Source organism: Physeter macrocephalus, chromosome 11 (genome assembly GCF_002837175.3).
Source record: "Physeter macrocephalus isolate SW-GA chromosome 11, ASM283717v5, whole genome shotgun sequence".
NCBI lineage: Eukaryota > Metazoa > Chordata > Mammalia > Artiodactyla > Physeteridae > Physeter > Physeter macrocephalus.
This window is the reverse complement of record NC_041224.1, coordinates 8,054,664-8,070,142: the sequence shown is the minus strand read 5'-3', so window position 1 is coordinate 8,070,142 and position 15,479 is coordinate 8,054,664. Positions and strand designations below refer to the sequence as shown.

The 15,479-nt window shown below is 41.6% G+C and overlaps 1 protein-coding gene across 7 annotated transcripts in view; it reads right to left on the bottom strand.

The window, feature by feature from the left end:
- Positions 1–15,479, bottom strand: part of ZEB1 (zinc finger E-box binding homeobox 1) — a 199,596-nt gene that overhangs the window by 8,697 nt on the left and 175,420 nt on the right. For all 7 annotated transcript variants that reach the window (XM_024116384.3, XM_024116385.3, XM_055087716.1 and 4 more), the window contains 2 exons: positions 13,083–13,285; positions 9,875–9,980 (listed from right to left, as the gene is read on the bottom strand). In XM_024116384.3, coding sequence (XP_023972152.1) covers positions 9,875–9,980; positions 13,083–13,285 — 309 coding nt within the window. The remainder of the gene's footprint in view (positions 1–9,874; positions 9,981–13,082; positions 13,286–15,479) is intronic.

The following is a 15,479-nucleotide window of genomic DNA, read 5'->3' as shown; positions in this document are numbered from 1 at the left end:
TTGGTGCATAAATAAATGTAGATACACCCTCACTGGATTGTTGTAGAAGTTATATGAGATTATAGAGCAAAACTCAGTGTGCTCTCAAGAAATGTTAGTGATTCCTTTCAAAGGCAATGAGACAGAGGCTCAGTACTAAGCCAAAGTCAGCTTGTTAGAATGCCTACTTCCCTGTACTAGTTTGCTTCTGATGCCACACAGAATTGGTTTAACATTTCTTCCCCGAGCCAGACTTCCAAATTGATGAAGAGCTGTCACATGTATTCTTCAATTTCCTTTGTGTAGGTTGAACATACCCAGGTCTTTCACGCACTCCTAATGGGACATGGTTTTTAGAACCCTTACTCGCTTGTTAACTCACCTCTGGAAATTCTCCAGTTTAATCAGTATCTTTCCGATGGGATGCCTGAAATATGGTTCATTACTCAAAACGCATCAGACAGAAATCTCCAATGCGGGTAGAACAGGGATGTGCCCTAGTGTCTCTCGTATTTAACATTCTTAACTACTCGATGGCGTTTTTAGATGAGCTGCGCTGGCCCCCTCCTGCTCACTAGGAAAGTAAGCGAATGTGGTACAGATTATCTGTCTTTACAGACAGGGAGGGAGAAGAGCACAGTGGGTACGGCATTGGAGACAAGATGCCTGTGTCAGAGCCCCAGCTCCGCCATGTCCCAGCTGAGTGACTGCGGACAAGCTAAGCTTGCTGAACCTCCATTTTCTCATCAGTTAAAAAAAAAAAAAGAGGAAATAGTAGCATCTACCTCACAGGGTTATTGTGAGCACTATATGACTTAATGCATACAAATAACTAGAATGTGGCTGTACAGAGTTGTGTTTTCAGTAAGTGCTAGTTATCATTATGCTTATTGGGAATCACCCTGATATTTTACCACTCCTGCAAAGAAAGTCTGCAGAACAATTATCCTAGAGCCAAAGTCACTATGTTTGTTAGAAAAACCCTTGTTTCTAACTCTAACTTCATAGCTTTATGGATGATAGCTAAAGCACATCACCTCACTTACCAGTCAATCTAGGTCAGTGTTTGTAAACACTAAACCCTGGAGGTTATATCAGGAAGGTGTGCTGCTCAAAGTCAGATGTACTATGAACACTGACTTTTTTTTTTTAACGGCTGGGTGAGTGTTTGGTTGCACCTGATGTAAAAGTTTTCCAGGCTAAAATGACTAAGGCCGTGGAACAAACGCAGGTTACTTGCTGGGGAGGATCCCAGCCCAGGTGCAGGGGCTCTTTTGCACCCCCTGTGTGTGCAGGTGTGGTGGCCTTCTCACAGCTCAGTTCCCACCCACGTGCGAAGTTCACATGACGGGTGACACACCTCTCCTCATAGGGTTCATTTCATGGGTATCAGAAGAGACCAACTATCCAGGCAATTTTAGGGCATATAATTGAGGACCCTGACCCTCAATGCCTTTTAAAAACTCAGCTGAGAAAAAAAATTACAGAGGTTTCCTGAAGGATATGCAGTTCATTCATTACTAGATACTCCAAACAGTGCTTTCAAAACTATCTGTGGTGAAGGGTCATTTGTTTTTTCATTAAAAAAATTTTCCAATCTCCTATGGACCAACATTGTATAAAATACAATGAAATTCTCACAGCACTGTCTTGGTATACTAGTTTCTCAATGTATCTGGGATGACACTGAGTACCCCTGCTTGAACTCTCCCCTTGGAATAAACCATCAGGGAGCCGTAGACTGGGACGGCATCCATCGGCCACCCTGGGACAATGCTTTTTCTGAATTGCACTTTGGTGAAATATCACTGGCCTCTATTGAAGAATCTTATTTTAGAGAGAAAACACTATCAAATTCTCTGCTGTATTATTTTAAGGATATTTCTCAGGATGATATAAATATTTTGTTCTTTATTCTTTTTTAACTTAATTTTTTAACATCTTTATTGGAGTATAATTGCTTTGCAATGGTCTGTCAGGTTCTGCTGTATAACAAAGTGAATCAGCTATACGTATACATATATCCCCATATCCCCTCCCTCCCACCCCCCCTATCCCACCCCCCTAGGTGGTCACACAGCACCGAGCTGATCTCCTTGTGCTATGCGGCTGCTTCCCACTAGCTATCTATTTTACATTTGGTAGTGTATATATGTCCATGCCAGTCTCTCACTTCATTTTTTAACATCTTTATTGGAGTATAATTGCTTTGCAATGGTCTGTCAGGTTCTGCTGTATAACAAAGTGAATCAGCTATACGTATACATATATCCCCATATCCCCTCCCTCCCACCCTCCCTATCCCACCCCTCTAGGTGGTCACAAAGCACCTAGCTGATCTCCCTGTGCTGTGTGGCTGCTTCCCACTGCTATTTTACATTTGGTAGTGTATATATATCCATGCCATTCTCTCACTTCGTCCCAGCTTACCCTTCCCCCTCCCCGTGTCCTCAAGTCCATTCTCTACATCTGTGTCTTTATTCCTGTCCTGCCCCTAGGTTCTTCAGAACCTTTTTTTTTTTTTTTAAGATTCCACATATATGTGTTAGCACAGGGTATTTTTCTCTTTCTGACTTACTTCACTCTGTATGACAGACTCTAAGTCCATCCACTTCACTACAAATAACTCAATTTTGTTTCTTTTTATGGCTGAGTAATATTCCATTGTATATATGTGCCACATCTTCTTCATCCATTCATCTGTCGATGGATGTTTAGGTTGCTTCCGTGTCCTGGCTATTGTAAATAGTGCTGCAGTGAACATTGTGGTACATGACTCTTTTTGAATTATGGTTTTCTCAGGGTATATGCCCAGTAGTGGGATTGCTGGGTTGTATGGTAGCTCTATTTTTAGGTTTTTAAGGAACCTCCATAATGTTCTCCATAGTGGCTGTATCATATTGAGCTGCATGAGCTGCTGGTGTATTTTGCAGATTACTCCTTTGTCAGTTGCTTCATTTGCAAATATTTTCTCCTATTCTGAGGGTTGTCTTTTCATCTTGTTTATAGTTTCCTTTGCTGTGCAAAAGCTTTTAAGTTTCATTAGATCCCACTTGTTTATTTTTGTTTTTATTTCCATTTCTCTAGGAGGTGGGTTAAAAAGGATTTTGGTTAAAAAGGATTTTGCTGTGATTTATGTCATAGAGTGTTCTGCATATGTTTTCTTCTAAGAGTTTTATGTGTCTGGCCTTACATTTAGGTCTTTAATCCATTTTGAGTTTATTTTTGTGTAAGGTGCTAGGGAGTGTTCTAATTTCATTCTTTTATATGTAGCTGTCCAGTTTTCCCAACACCACTTATTGAACACGCTGTCTTTTCTCCATTGTATATTCTTGCCTCCTTTATCAAAAATAAGGTGACTATATGTGCATGGGTTTATCTCTGGCATATGTGCGTGGGTTTTTCGCTGGGTTTTATATCCTGTTCCATTGATGTATATTTCTGTTTTTGTGCCAGTACCATACTGTCTTGATTACTGTAGCTTTGTAGTATAGTCTGAAGTCCGGGAGCCTGATTCCTCCAGCTCTGTTTTTCTTTCTCAAGATTGCTTTGGCTATTCGGGGTCTTTTGTGTTTCCATACAAATAGCGCAAGTTTTTTGTGCTAGTTCTGTGCAAAATGCCATTGGTAGTTTGACAGGGATTGCATTGAACCTGTAGATTGCTTTGGGTAGTATAGTCATTTTCACTATGTTGATTCTTCCAATCAAAGGACATAGTATATCTCTCCATCTGTTTGTATCATCTTTAATTTCTTTCATCAGTGTCTTATAGTTTTCTGCATACAGGTCTTTTGTCTCCTTAGGTAGGTTTATTCCTAGGTATTTTATTCTTTTTGTTGCAATGGTAAATGGGAGTGTTTACTGAAATTCTCTTTCAGATTTTTTGTCGTTAGTGTATAGGAATGCAGTAGAGTTCTGTGCATTAATTTTATGCAAGAGATTTCTGTGCATTAATTTTGTATCCTGCTTCTCTACCAAATTCATTGATTAGCTCTAGTAGTCTTCTGGTAGCATCTTTAGAATTCTCTAGTACAGTATCATGTCATCTGCAAACAGTGACATTTTTACTTCTTCTTTTCCGATTATGGCCTTTACTGTGCTGAGGCAAGTTCCCTCTATGCCTACCTTTTGGAGAGTTTTTATCAGAAATGGGTGTTGAATTTTGTTGAAAGCTTTTTCTGCATCTGTTGAGATGATCATATGGTTTTTATCCTTAAGTTTGTTAACATGGTGTATCACATTGATTGATTTGCATATATTGAAGAATCCTTGCATTCATGGGATAAATCCCACTTGATCATGGTGTATGATCCTTTTAATGTGCTGCTGGATTCTGTGTGCTAGTATTTTGTTGCAGATTTTTGCATCTATGTTCATCAGTGATATTGGCCTGTAGTTTTCTTTCTTTGTCTGGTTTTGGTATCAGGGTGATGGTGGCCTCGTAGAATGAGTTTGGGAGTGTTCCTCCGTCTGCTATATTTTGGAAGAGTTGAAGAAGATAGGTATTAGCTCTTCTCTAAATGTTTGATAGAATTCGCCTGTGAAGCCATCTGGTCCGGGGCTTTTGTTTGCTGGAAGATTTTTAATCACAGTCTCAATTTCAGTGCTTGTGATTAGCCTGTTTATGTTTTCTGTTTCTTCCTGGTTCAGTCTCAGAAGGTTGTACTTTTCTAAGAATTTGTCCATTTCTCCAAGTTGTCCATTTCATTGGCACAGAGTTGCTTGTAGTAATCTCTCATGATCCTTTGTATTTCAGCAGTGTCAGTTGTTACTTCTCGTTTTTCTTTCCTAATGCTATTGATTTGAGTTTTCTCCCTTTTTTTCTTGATGAGTCTAGCTAATGGTGTATCAATTTTGTGTATCTTCTCAAAGAACCATCTTTTAGTTTTACTGATCTTTACTACTGTTTCCTTCATCTCTTTTTCATTTATTTCTGATCTTTATGATTTCTTTCCTTCTGCTAACTTGGGGCTATTTTTGTTCTTCTTTCTCTAATTGCTTTAAGTGTAAGGTTAGGTTGTTTATTTGAGATGTTTCTTGTTTCTTGAGGTAGGACTGTGTTGCTATGAACTTCCCTCTTAGAACTGCTTTTGCTGCATCCCACAGGTTTTGGGTCGTTATGTTTTCACTGTCATTTGTTTCTAGGTATTTTTTGATTTCCTTTTTGATTTCTTCAGTGATCTCTTGGTTATTTAGTAGCATATTGTTTAGCTTCCATGTGTTTGTATTTTTTTACAGTTTTTTTTCCCTGTAATTGATATGTAGTCTCATAGTGTTGTGGTCAGAAAAGATACTTTTTCTTAAATTTACCAAGGCTTGATTTGTGACCCAAGACATGATCTATCCTGGAGAATGTTCCATGAGCACTTGAGAAGAAAGTGTATTCTGTTGTTTTTGGATGGAATGTCGTATAAATATCAGTTAAGTCCATCTTGTTTAATGTGTCATTTAAAGCTTGTGTTTCCTTATTTATTTTCATTTTGGTTGATCTGTCCATTGTTGAAAGTGGGGTGTTAAAGTTCCCTACTATTATTGTGTTACTGTCAGTTTCCCCTTTTATGGCTGTTAGCATTTGCCTTATGTATTGAGGTACTCCTAAGTTGGGTTCATAAATATTTACAATTGTTATATCTTCTTCTTGGATTGATCCCTTGATCATTATGTAGTGTCCTTCTTTGTCTCTTGGAATAGTCTTTATTTTAAAGTCTGTTTTGTCTGACAGGAGAATTGCTACTCCAGTTTTCTTTTATTTCCATTTGCATGGAATATCTTTTTCCATCCCCCCACTTTCAGTCTGTATGTGTCCCTAAGTCTGAAGTACATCTCTTGTAGACAGCATATGTTTCTGTTTCCATTCAGCCAGTCTGTGTCTTTTGGTTGGAGCATTTAATACATTTACATTTAAGGTAATTATGGATGTTATATTCCAATTACCATTTTCTTAATTGTTTTGGGTTTGTTACTGTAGGTCTTTTCTTTCTCTTGTGTTTCCTGCCTAGAGAAGTTCCTTCAGCATTTGTTGTAAAGCCAGTTTGGTGGTGCTGAATTCTGTTAGCTTTTGCTTGTCTGCAAAGGTTTTAATTTCTCTGTCGAATCTGAATGAGATCCTTGCTGGGTAGAGTAATCTTGGTTGTAGGTTTTTCCCTTTCATCACTGTAAATATGTCCTGCCACTCCCTTCTGGGCTGCAGAGTTTCTGCTGAAAGATCAGCTGTTAACCTTATGGGGATTCCCTTGTATGTTATTTGTTGCTTTTCCCTTGCTGCTTTTAATTCTTTGTATTTAATTTTTGATAGTTTGATTAACATGTGTCTTGGTGTGTTTCTCTGTGGATTTATCCTGTATGGGACTCTCTGTGCTTCCTGGAGTTATTTCCTTTCCCATATTAGGGAAGTTTTCAACTATAATCCCTTCAAATATTTTCTCAGTCCCTTTCTTTTTCTCCTCTTCTGGGACCCCTGTAATTCAAATGTTAGTGTGTTTAATGTTGTCCCAGAGGTCTCTGAGACTGTCCTCAATTCATTTCATTCTTTTTTCTTTATTCTGCTCTGTGGTAGTTATTTCCACTGTTGTATCTTCCAGGTCACTTATCCGTTCTTCTGCCTCAGTTATTCAGCTATTGATTCCTTCTAGAGGATTTTTAATTTCATTTATTGTGGTGTTCATCATTGTCTGTTTGCTCTTTAGTTCTTCTAGGTCCTTGTTAAATGTTTCTTATATTTCCTCCATTCTATTTCCAAGATTTTGGATCATCTTTACTATCATCACTCTGAATTCTTTTTCAGACTGCCTATTTCCTCTTCACTTGTTCGGTCTGGTGGGTTTTTACCTTGCTTCTTCATCTGCTGCATATTTCTCTGTCTTCTCATTGCCTAAGTTATTGCGTTTGGGGTCTCCTTTTCACAGGCTGCAGGTTCTGTTTTTGATGTCTGCTCCCAGTGGCTAAGGTTGGTTCAGTTGGTTGTGTAGGCTTCCTGGTGGAGGAGCCTGGTCCCTGTGTTCTGGTGGATGAGGCTGGATCTTGTATTTCTGGTCGACAGGACCGTGTCCAGTGGTGTGTTTTGGGGTGTCTGTGACCTTATGATTTTAGGCAGCCTCTTCGCTAATGAGTGGGGTTGTGTTCCTGTCTTGCTAGTTGTTTGGAATAGGGTGTCCAGCACTGGAGCTTGTCGTTGAGTTTAGCTGCGTCTTAGCATTGAGACGGAGATCTCTGGGAGAGCTCTTGCCGATTGATATTATGTGGGGCTGGGACGTGTCCAGTGGTCCAATGTCCTGAACTCGGCTCTCCCACCTCAGAGACTCAGGCCTGACACCCGGCTGGAGCACCAAGACCCTGTCAGCCAAACGGCCAGGTACGTGGGGGGAGTCTTGCCTATTGGGAAGTCTGTGGTCTTCTGCCAGCATTCAGTAGGTGTTCTGTAGGAGTTGTTCCACGTGTAGATGTATTTCTGATGTATTTGTGGGGAGGAAGGTGAGCTCCTCATCTTACTCCTCCACCATCTTGAAGGTCCTCCCTGTTCTTTATTCTTAATGATGCTTCAAGGAACAAATTTCTCTATGGACTTAGTATCAGGAAGGGTTGTGCTTTTTCCAGCAACTGTTTCTTCTTACTTACAGTCACTCTGGGTCTTGGTTACTAATTGCAGTTTTCTTACTTCCTAAACCTTAGGGTCTAATTTGTGGTTACTTTTAGCATGTGCAAAGGTTTTTATATATTCCTTTTTTTCTCATGTTTACTTCATGCCTGTCTTTCTTAACTTTATTTTTCTTAAATGTTTTTAAAATTTTTGCTGTATTAAAGGTGTACAAGCCTCATAGTAAATAATTTTAAGAATAAGAGACATAAATACATAATGAATGGAGAGCAGAGCACAGTGGGAGTTTTGTGTTCTATGATGTGTCCTAAATTTGCCTTATCTTTTAAAGCAGCAGCATACTGTTAGCTTATACAAAGCTCTTCCCCATCGAAACTCGTAAAGTTTTTCTGTAGGTACTACAGATACTAGCTCCCTACTTGATTGAGGTTGATTTTTGAATATCAGTGTAGGATTCTGTGATTATTAATTTCTTGTTTCTAGACTTAATTTTAATGTTTGGTGTGATCTGTGCATCCCAACTGCATATCATCTATAGAGCTGGTAAGTCCTCTTATATGACTGCAATAGGACCATATGACATTCATTTTGTATGTGAATCTTACTTTAAGCTTTATTACCCCAATTTTAATATTTAAAAAACTCCCTTGAATTAGCTATATCTCTATCATATCTCTATCAACAACTTCAAATCATTTCTGAGGTTATTTAAAAATATATTATTGATGTAACACCTATTTTTCTTAAACTGTTTCAAAAATAAGTTTGCAGAGGAAGGGATGCTTCTGAACTCATTCTACAAGGCCAGCATCAGCCTGATACCAAAAGCAGACAAAGATATAAAAATTTACAAACGAACTCATAGAAAAAGAGATCAGATCTGTGATTACCGGGGGTGGGAGGGGGAATTGGATGAAGGTGGTCAAAAGGTACAAACTTCCAGTTATAAAATAAATAAGTACTAGGAATGCAATGTTGCAATGTATAACATGATAAGTATAATTAACACTGCTAATTGAGAGTAAATCCTAAGAGATCTCATCACAAGGAAAATATTTTTTTCTATAATTTTGCGTCTGTATGAGATGGATGTTCACTAAACTTACTGTGATAATCATTTCATGATGTATGTAAGTCAGATCACGCAGTACACCTTAAACTTATACAGTGCTATATGTCAATTATATCTCAGTAAGGACAGTGGTATAAGAGGAAAAAAGATCCATCTAATATGTTAATTAATATTAATATATATGTATAAAATTGATGAAAACTGTTCAATGGCACAGGAGCTGAGAAACAGGATCCTGTTGCAGGCTCTAAAAGAATCTTTACTTTCCAGACACATTATAATGTGTAAAAATTGAAAAATGTATTTGTATGAATCTTGGTTTGAGCATTTTTAAGTGGTAAATAACTTTAACATTATTTAGCCCTCGACAACCAGTTCAGCACAACTTCTAGAAATGCAGTTCCAAAATAAAATACAGATATCACCAACAAGCCCTCACAAAGCCACCCAACTGTACTCTTTTTGCAGGATATTTGTAAAATCTTCACAAAATAAGCATGTGCAGACACATAGTTTCCCACTCGTTAGCTAACAGCTGTTTTTCATTAAAATTATTTGTCTTAAGTAACATCATATCAGAATTAATCAGGAGACGAACAGAGTTCATAATGCAAATGTGGGATACTTTCTAGGTTTTGATAGCTTTTGTGGAAACAAGTTGCTAAAACAGACATAACATTTTTACCATAATGTTCATTTTGCACGTAAAGCTGCAGACAACGAATAGTGTAGAAGATTTTCCTCTAAGTCCCCCTTCACGCCTCAGTCCGTGCCCCGCTGTGCTGCCCTCTCCTGCTGACTCCACAGCACCCATGCCACTTCCTGCCTCGAGTTCCATTTCTACTTCTCTCATGTAGAGTGTCTTCATCTCCTCCTTTCCTTGTGCACACGGTACCCCTATACCCTTTATCATTCCCTTGTTAACTGTGCAGAGGAGGCAATGAAATTAACATTCACCAGAAAGCTGAAGTGTTTTCAGGTTGTATGTCTGGTTAATGCATGCTATATTCTGATGAGGAAATTTGGAGTATGTCCTTTGACTTGCTATACTTTAGTCAAAGATTAAGATTCCAGTAAAATACCATTTACAAGCAGAAGATTTCTCCAGATTAGTCTTTATCCTAAAAGAAAAGCAGCGTTTCTAATCATGTGTGTAGATCGCATGTGATATTAATTTATTACCATAATTGCTATGATATTCACCATAGACAAAGAAAACAAATATTTACCACTGTGGATTCTTAAGTGCTCTTTTAGATGGTGTTTGTATTTGAAAGCTTTTCCACATTCAGTGCACTTGAATTTACGATTACCCCCAGACTGCGTCACATGTCTCTGTAAGAAAGAATTGGTGTTTTATTTACAAAGCAAAAAGCCTTTAGACATAAAGAACATCCAATCTACTAAAAGTAATGTTTTGGTGATTCTTTTGTTTCTTAAAGGCCTCAAATTTTAACAGTCACAAAATCTAACACTTGGAATATTACCAAAAAGGAGGTTGATAGGAACTAGCGACCATCTCGCCTGCAGTCTGATTCACAGATAAAGGAACTGCAGTCGAGAACATCCAGTTATCTGTCTCTAGCACAATTACTACACAGAAGAACAAGGTCTCCTGAACAGAAGAAAAGGCTGGGCTTTTTCAGCACTTTAGCCTGTCTCTAGTAAGTTTGGTATTTCCAAAATGTACCTTAATCTGATGATTTAAAAAGTACTTCCATTTTTTTCAGCCAAATATGGATTGTTATAATAGCTTTCTGCCTGGCTTATCACATCCCCACTTTTATATACTTCGAATATATTCTGTACCCTTTATTAATCTTACAGAAGCACTGCTGGAATTGAATTATTCAACCAATTCTGCTCCTGAACCCAGATGCCAGGTTCATAGCCCCTGAGTTTCCAGGCTTCTTCTTCACCAATCCCCTCTAAGGAGCCTATGCCCCAGTCGTCCAGTGAGTCCCAATCTTCTGCACATGTACTGCTCTGCACCTCCTTGCTCTGATTTATACTATCCCTTACTTCTTGGCTGTTTCCCCTGAATTATGACGGTTAAGATTCTACCCATCTGTCAAAGGCTCAAGTTCTGCTTGCTGCGTGCTCTCCCCACTGCAATCTCCCTTCCTCTGTCCTTCGTGCAGGAAGGACAGAGAATAAGCACGTACCATGTGTCAGGCTCTACTTCACCCAAACCCCTGGCTTTGAAACCGAACATACGGTGACAACTCCCAAATTTCCCTCGCTCGACGTCTCCCCTCCCCTCAATGCCAGACCCTCACAGCCAGCTGCTCCCTCGATGGTCCCTGCTGGGAAGCAACAGGCAGCTGTCAACAGGCCTGTGATGACCGCTTCATTTCTCTCCTGGAAGTCGGTCCTCCTCTCGTGTCTCTTACCTTTGTGAATAACCCCCCCCCCTCATTGATTTGATCATCGCTTAAGCCCTGAACTTTGGAGGAATCCCTGATCCCTTCTTTCCCTTAGACCCTTGTTCAATCCCTCCGCAAGCCATCCTGCACCCACGGTCCCTAACGCATGTCTGCCACACCGACCACCTCTGGCCTAGATCACAGCCACAGCCTCTGAGTGGCCTCCCTGCTTCTTTCTTGTCTCTCAGTCTACTTTCCGCCCAAGAGCCCGTGCCGCCTTACAATTATAAAGACAAAACGCAGTATCTCGCAGTGGCTTCCCTATCGCGCTTACTCTCAGAAAGGTCTCCCTACCCTGTAAAAAAAAAAAAAAGCAGCTTCCACCACTTTCTGTCCTCTTACTCTTGCCTTGTTTTTTCTTCATTCTACCTGCTTTTATATCTTACATTTCTATCATCTACTAATACACGCCTTCTACTCTCAGGGACTTTGCTCATCTTTTTCAGTATTGTGCCTTTAACACCTACAACAGGCCTGATACAGAATCGAAACTCAGACACTTGTTGGAAATGCATATCTTTAGGTCACGGCATGATTTTCAAAGGCCAGCAAGGCAGATGGTCTGCCCTTTGGTTTTCTGCCTCCTAACCTAAATTGTTCCCAGTTCTGTTTCCCGCACATTATTACATTCATCACAGCTCCTTTCTGACGTTGGTCTGACGACATACTTCACATATAAACCGACTACCTTTGCACCCATCAGACAAATCCTCACAGAAAATGGTGGCCTTCACGCTCATCAGAGATCTTTCTTACAATTTTATAGCAGCATCTCCTGCTTTCCCCAGCAGTTCCATCTGTCCTCTGAAGGTCCCCTCCTTTGACAAGGGCCCTCGGGGTAGAGGATGTGCGGCCGCAGTGGCAGGACGGGGCTGCTCCCCAAACGTCGCCTGGCAGGCCCTTTCCCCAGGGCTTGTCTATAGCATGGTCTTGTCGGGACACCAGGGTGGCAAGAGCACGCGTCTGTATTGTCCCTGACAAGACTCGTGCGGGGCAGATGCGAACAGATGGGCTTTGTCTTCCGTGTGTCAGTTTTCTCCCCTCCTGGCACTTGCTCCACCCCAAGTGCCCTGCGTGGACCGAACCACGGACTGAGCCATAGACCTAAGGAGAAGCTCGGTTCTTGCTCCCTGCCTGCCACCCTCCCCCACCCCTTATCTTAGTTCGTGAGTGTTGTCCCCAGAGTCCTGAGAAGACAGGCTGACCCTTCTCACCATTCTGTTGCAGTTTTCTGGTTTGGGGTAACTTGTCCTCTAGGGGATCTGTGAGTTAGGCACACACAGAGCAGACTCTCATGCACTCAGGTAGACAGAGTTCACATCCTTGGATGTAAGAAACTGGACATAGCCTCAACATACCCTGTGCAGCATATTTACTTGATTTTTAAATCTAGAATTAAGTAGCTTAAATTTCATTACTTGTAGTTCATAGTTATCAGGATTTTATAAAAGGACAACTGGCAAAAGCTTCTTTAACTTTAATCTGTACTTAAGTTCAGAGCCAACAATTTAAAGGTAACTTACACTTATAGGATAGTCTTGGTTTATGCTTCTAGAAATTGAGGCAAAGTGAAACAGAAGTAGAATAAACCATATGAAAATTGAATCTTCAGATTAAAAATGGTTTAGAGTCTAAACTTTAGATTTTTAGAGGCATGCAGTTTATGTAATCAGTTATTTTCCCTACACTGAACATTCCAGTAGTATGTATTCTGAAATCTTAAATGTAAGAGAAACATTGTTATGGTATAAGCAAAACAATTAAAATTGAGATGAAAGGGACCTACCTGAAAAAGAAAACTTAGTTACCTCTAAAATAGTATTCATATGTGCTTTTAAAATCAGAAATGACCAGATAATCCAAATGAATAATCACTTTCCTTTTCATAAGGCTGTAGACCAGACACTGTCCAGTACATCCCCTAAATTTTTCAGTATATTAAAACCCTCGCCTTCTGTGGAGGGGTGAGTTCTCAGTGTGGAAAGTTCGTGAACGCAGTCATTCCACTTACTTGATCTCTTCCTGATTTATGGGAGGTCATGTGACGTTCGAGCTGGGTTCTGTATGCAAAGGTGTAACTGCACAGGGAGCAACTGAAATTATCTTCATTCTTTTCATGGCGATATTTAATGTGTTCTTTCAGAGAGGTAAAGCGTTTATATCCTCTGTCACAATACGGGCAGGTGAGTAACTGGGAAAATGCATCTGGTGTTCCTGTAAAAGAAGGATCGTATATTTTAAATTTAAAACGTTAAAAAAATATTGCCAGGACAGACCTTCAAGATGGCGGAGGAGTGAGATGCGGAGATCACCTTCCTCCCCACAGATACATCAGAAATACATCTACACGTGGAACAACTCCTACAGAACACCTACTGAACGCTGCCAAAAGACCCCAGACCTCCCAAAAGGCAAGAAACTCCCCATGTACCTGGGTGGGGCAAAAGGAAAAAGAAAAAACAGAGACAAAAGAATAGGGACGGTACCTGCACCTCTGGGAGGGAGGTGTGAAGGAGGAAAGGTTTCCACACTCTAGAAGCCCCTTCGCGGGCGGAGACTGCGGGTGGCGGAGGGGGAAGCTTCAGACTGCGGAGGAGAGCGCAGTAACAGGGTGCGGAGGGCAAAGCGGAGAGATTTCCGCACAGAGGATCGGCGCCGACCAGCACTCACCAGCCCGAGAGGCTTGTCTGCTCACCCGCTGGGGCGGCCGGGGGCTGGGAGCTGAGGCTCGGGCTTCAGGAGAGGACTGGGGTTGGCGGCGTGAACACAGCCTGAAGGGGCGAGTGCACCACGGCTAGCTGGGAAGGGGTCCGGGAAAAGGTCTGGAGCTGCCGAAGAGGCAAGAGATCATTGTTTCCGGTGTGCGAGGAGAGGGAATTAAGAGCACCGCTTAAAGGAGCTCCAGAGATGGGCGCGGACCCCAGAGACGGGCATGAGATGCTGAGGCTGCTGCTGCCGCCACCAAGAAGCCTGTGTGCGAGCACAGGTCACTCTCCACACCTCCCCTCCCGGGAGCCTGTGCAGCCCGCCACTGCCAGGGTCCCGGGCTCCAGGGACAGCTTCCCCGGGAGCATGCACGGTGTGCATCAGGCTGGTGCAACGTCACGCCGGCCTCTGCCGCCGCAGGCTCGCCTCACATCCGTACCCTTCCCTCCCCCCCACCCGGCCTGAGTGAGCCAGAGCCCCCGAATCAGCTGCTCCTTTAACCCCGTCCTGTCTGGGTGGGGGAACAGACGCCCTCAGGCGACCTACAAGCAGAGGCAGGTCCAAATCCAAAGCTGAACCCTGGGAGCTGTGCGAACAAAGAAGAGAAAGGGAAATCTCTCCCGGCAGTCTCAGGAGCAGCGGATTAAATCTCAATCATCTTTATGTGCCCTGCATCTGTGGAATACCTGAATAGACAACAAATCATTCCAAAATTGAGGCGGTGGACTTTGGGAGCAACTGTAGACTTGGGTCTGGTTTTATGTTTATATTAGTTTAGTATTTAGAGCTTATTATCACTGGTAGATTTTTTTATCGATTTGGTTGCTCTCTTTTTTTTAAAGATATATATATATTTTTCTTTTTCTCTTTTTGTGAGTGTGTATGTGTATGCTTCTTTGTGTGATTTTGTCTGTATAGCTTTGCTTTTACCATTTGTCCTACGGTTCTGTCTAGTATAGTTTTGAGCACTTGTTATAATTGGGGGATTTGTGTTTTGGTTTGGTTGCTCTCTTCTTTCTTTCCCCTTTTAAAAAATTACTTATTTTAATAACTTACTTTCTTTTCTTTCTTTCTTTTTTTTTTTTCTCCCTTTTCTTCTGAGCTGTGTGGCTGACAGGGTCTTGGTGCTCCAGCCTGGTGTCAGGCCTGTGCCTCTGACGTGGGAGAGCCGAGTTCAGGACACTGGTCCACCAGAGACGTCCCGGCTCCACATAATATCAAACAGCGAAAGCTCTCCCAGAGATCTCCGTCTCAATGCTAAGACCCAGCTCCACTCAATGACCAGCAATCTCTAGTGCTGGACAGGCCACGCCAAGCAACTAGCAAGACAGGTACACAACCCCACCCATTAGCAGAGAGGCTGCCTAAAATCATAATAAGGTGACAGACGCCCCAAAACACACCACTGGACGCGGTCCTGCCCACCAGAAAGACAAGATCCAGCCTCATCCACCAGAACACAGGCACCAGTCCCCTCCACCAGGAAGCCTACACAACCCCACTGAATCAGCCTTACCCACTGGGGGCAGACCGGGAAGTATGAACCTGCAGCCTGCGAAAAGGAGACCCCCAAAGCAGCAAGTTAAGCAAAATGAGAAGACAGAGAAACACACAGCAGATGAAGGAGTAAGGTAAAAACCCACCAGACCAAACAAGTGAAGAGGAAATAGGCAGTCTACCTGAAAAAGAATTCAGAGTAATG